At 54.4% G+C, this 3,756-nt stretch overlaps 1 protein-coding gene across 3 annotated transcripts in view; it reads left to right on the forward strand.

Moving 5' to 3' along the window:
* Nucleotides 1-190: 190 nt before the first annotated feature.
* Nucleotides 191-3,756, forward strand: part of Stap2 (signal transducing adaptor family member 2) — a 10,005-nt gene continuing 6,439 nt past the window's right edge. The window contains exons 1-2 of one of the 3 annotated variants that reach the window (XM_033759312.1): nt 191-262; nt 2,029-2,344. In XM_033759312.1, the coding sequence (XP_033615203.1) occupies nt 213-262; nt 2,029-2,344 (366 nt within the window). In that variant the 5' untranslated portion in view covers nt 191-212. Of the gene's footprint in view, nt 263-2,028; nt 2,345-3,756 lie in introns of those variants that run through there. The other 2 variants (XM_010634821.2, XM_010634820.3) reach the window with 2 other exon arrangements.

Below are 3,756 nucleotides of genomic sequence, written 5' to 3' on the forward strand. Positions count from 1 at the left end.
GGGGAGACTGAGGCTCGGGGCCTCCGTGTGCGACGATCTCTCGACTCCACTCCAGGCCGCCGCCTACCGAACTGCAGCCTGAGGGTGGGGGCGGGGCGTGAGGGCTGACGTGCCGGAATAAGCGGGAAACTGAGGCCTGGAGCCCTGGCCCGAGCGGGAAAGGGAGGCCAGGAATTCATTCCTCCGGAACCAACCGGGAAGCGGGCTGGAGGATGCCGGGGACCTGGAGGAGGAAACCGAAACTCAGAACCTCAGCTTTCGGGTCTGTCTGGTGGCCCCATTTGAGACCACTTATAGGTTTGCAGCCGGAAACTGGGGGCTCCACAGTGGTTCAGCCCGCTGGAATGAGTGAGAAAACAGGCCCATCCGTTTTGGTGGACTCATAAATCTTGGGTGTTGGGATCATGGGAGAAACTGCGGTCCTGGGGAAAGAATCGGCCTGCAGTAGCGAAGCAGGCCAGAGCAGAGTCTGTAATGCCCTGGCCAGGCTCCAGGCTCTAAAGGTTTTTGTTTTTCTGAGACAGGATCTCACTCTGTAGTTCAGGATGGCCTTGAACTCGCCCATGCTGGCCTCGAATTGCAGCGATACTCCTGCCTCGGCCTCTTGAGTGCTGAAATTACAGGCATGTGCCACCACGCCAGCAGGCTCTAGGCTCTAAAGCGTTAATTTAGCCCCACTCCCTAAACTATTGCCCAAATTGCCCTGCCAACCAATTATATTTCACTCTTACCCAATCGGAGGCAGCAGCCTGGTTCAAGCTCAGCCAATCAATATTAAATGGCCGATTCCTCCGGATTCGGATTCAGCCAATGGGCAGCTGTTCACGTTGGCCAATCGTCAGGCGTCCCGGTGGCTCTCACCCACCCAATCAGGCTCACGGGTTTTTCTCAACCAACCTATCAGCTCCCAATGAAGACCTGTCCCGTGGGTCCAGCGCGCGCACGGAAAGAGGGCGGGGTTCGGAGGATCCCAAGCCGCATTGCGGCTCTGGCCTTTGTCCCCCGCTGCTGTCACCAGCCTCTGTCCTGGGACCTTTGCCCCGAGGCCCGGACTCCCCCCTTAACCGGCTGGTCTGAAAGCCTGGAGTGGGGACGTTTCCTCAAACGCGAGTGGGATTTTGTCCAGACTTCAGTGTAAAGGGGGGGCAGCATGTTAGGGATGCGGAGGCCCCGTTTTTTTTTTTTGTTTTTTTTTTTAATTTTTGGTCCGGTACTGCGTTTAAACCAGGGCTTTCCTTGTTTTTGAAGATAAGAGTCTCGCTGAATTGTCCAGGCTGCGCTCTACCTTGTAATCCCCCGGCCTCATCTCCGAATGCCGGGTTCCAGTCCTATGGACTACGCTGCCCCGTTAAACTGGCCCCGGGGCGTTTCCTCCTCTTCCTCCTTAACTTTCTCTTCTGTCTCTTGCTTTGTAAAACCCTCAGCCAGACTTCCAGCTTCTCCCACCCAGGCCCTAGCCTCCCAGCCCACACTCGGCCCCCATCCTATCCAGCTGCCACCTCGCTCCGGAGGAATCTTCCTAAAACTCTGCCATCTCCACCTCCCTCCCCTGCTCGGACTCCCCATTGGCACTGACATAAAACTTGAACGCACCCCTGTGTCTAACTGACTTTATGGCACTTCTGTATAGTATTGTGCTGTGAGCTTTATTAGATCGCTTTATTAGATGAAGAAACTGGCTGAGCCCAACATGGAGGCAAATGTTTGTAATCCCTGGACCAAGGAGGATCATGAGTTTAAGCCCAGCCTGGGCAATTTAGCAACTTAGCGAAACACAGTCTCAAAATTCCGTGGGGGGGGGGCCCGCTAGGGATGTAGCTCAGTGGGAAAACTATGTTTAGTTCCCAGTCCTTCAAAAAAAAAAAAAAAAAAGCAAGTGTCTCCAAATTGAGTCTTGAAATCCCAGGAAGATTTCTTTGGAGAAATAGGCAAGCTTAGCTTATTCTCACATCTACATGACACATAAGGCCTTCATACTACACTCTGTGTGTGTGTGTGTGAAATCTGTCCTGTCCCCTGATCCCACAGGCGCCACCTCCCCTCTGAGCTCGGAGCCTTTGGAGGCCGGGATTTCCCCAGGATCCCAGACCTGCCCCAGCCCAGTGCCCGCCCAGTGTTGGCAGGGAAAAGGAGGGGACAGGCTGACAGCAAGAGGAAATTCCCCTGGAACCTGTTTCTCGGCTTCCTGGCCCGGCTGGGACACAGGCTGGAAAGAGAGGCCAGGCCAGAGACCCTGGCCGCCATGGCTTCAGCCCTGAGCCCTCCCCGGGTCCCCAAGCCCAAGGCTACCCAGCCTTCACACTACCACGAGAGCTTTCTGGAGAAAAAGGGGCCCCTCGATAAGGTAAGGTGGGCGGGGGCCTGGCACTGCTAGGCGGCCTGGGGCAGGTGTGCTGCCTCTCTGGGCCTCCGTTTCCCCACTGGCCTGGGTAGCGGATGGGCAGGGGACATGCTGGGGGCTCGGAAGAGCTCTGGCCTTCTGTCTCTGTCTCTCACCCTGTGATCTCTTCCTTCATTCCCTGTCTGTCTCTGTGTCTTTCTGCTTATCTCTGTGCTCTCTTTCCATCTCTTGGATACGAAGAAGACTGGGCACTTCCTTAAGGAAACTGGGAGCCCTCTGACTCCCTTGCCCGCTTCTCCTCCCAGTCTAAAACTAACCTTGTGAGGGCCGGGGATTTAGTTCTGTGGTTCCGCCGCCTACCTCACAAGTGCAAGGTCCTGAGTTCGATCCCCGGTACCGAGAAATAAATAAATAATAAAATTAACCTTGTGAACTTGAATTGCAGAATCAGGCTCAGGACTGGAGTCAGGTGGGGACAGTGATTGTTATTGGGGGCTACATTTTGCCGGGCCAGCTATTGACTATATGACCACGGTATGGTTACATGCGCGTGTGATTAAGGATTCAGAGCTGGGATGGCCCACACCTGTAATCCCTTCTACTCCTGAGGCTGAGGCAGGAGCATTTCAAGTTTGAGCCTCGCCTGGGCAATTAGGTGACTAAGCAAGACCCTGTCTCAAAATAAAAAAATAAAAAGGGCTGGAGATAGAGCTCAGTGTGAAGGCCCTGGATTGGTCCCCAGAATCACAAGAAAGGTGGGAGGGACTCCATCCTAGCTGGAATATCCCTGCTTTACCTTAAACTGGTGTCACAATCGGGCACCTTCCTGGAGTTGAGGCCGGGTATAGAGCTGCGCATACCACTCTAATTGTTTTGTGTGTTTCTAGTTTGTTAGGAAACAACGCGCGGAAAACTGACCACGCAGCAATCCTGTTAGGCATGACTGAGGCTGGCTGCTATCGTGGCCAGCCCAGTCCTCATGGCTCTCTCCGCAGTGCCCGGGGGAGGGCCTGGGATGTGGTTATCCCTCGGCAAGTGGGCCAGTGGGCGGGTGACAAGGGCTGGCTGGGTGGCTGGGTGGGTGGAACGGTCAGATGGCTGGATTGATGGATGGATAGACGGACACATGGGTGGGTGAGCGGACGGATGGACAGCTGGGTGCCCGGATGGAGGTGTACCTGGATGAAAGAGCAGATGGGTGGGTGAATGGATGGACAGACGGATGAGTGGGTGAGGCCGGACTGAGGGACACCACTACAAAGCCAATTACTTCAACTTACTCCTGGAGCCTCCACCTCCTTAAATTGTGGGGCTGCTCTAAGTCTCTTATCATATCAAGATTCCTTTCCTTTCTTCCTTCCTGTCTCTCTCTCTCTCTTTCCTCCCTTCCTTTTTTTTTTTTTTTTTTTTTTTTT

The sequence above is a fragment of the Fukomys damarensis genome, unplaced genomic scaffold, assembly GCF_012274545.1.
Source record: "Fukomys damarensis isolate Sample0158 unplaced genomic scaffold, DMR_v1.0_HiC HiC_scaffold_37, whole genome shotgun sequence".
In the NCBI taxonomy this organism is placed as follows: Eukaryota; Metazoa; Chordata; class Mammalia; order Rodentia; family Bathyergidae; genus Fukomys; species Fukomys damarensis.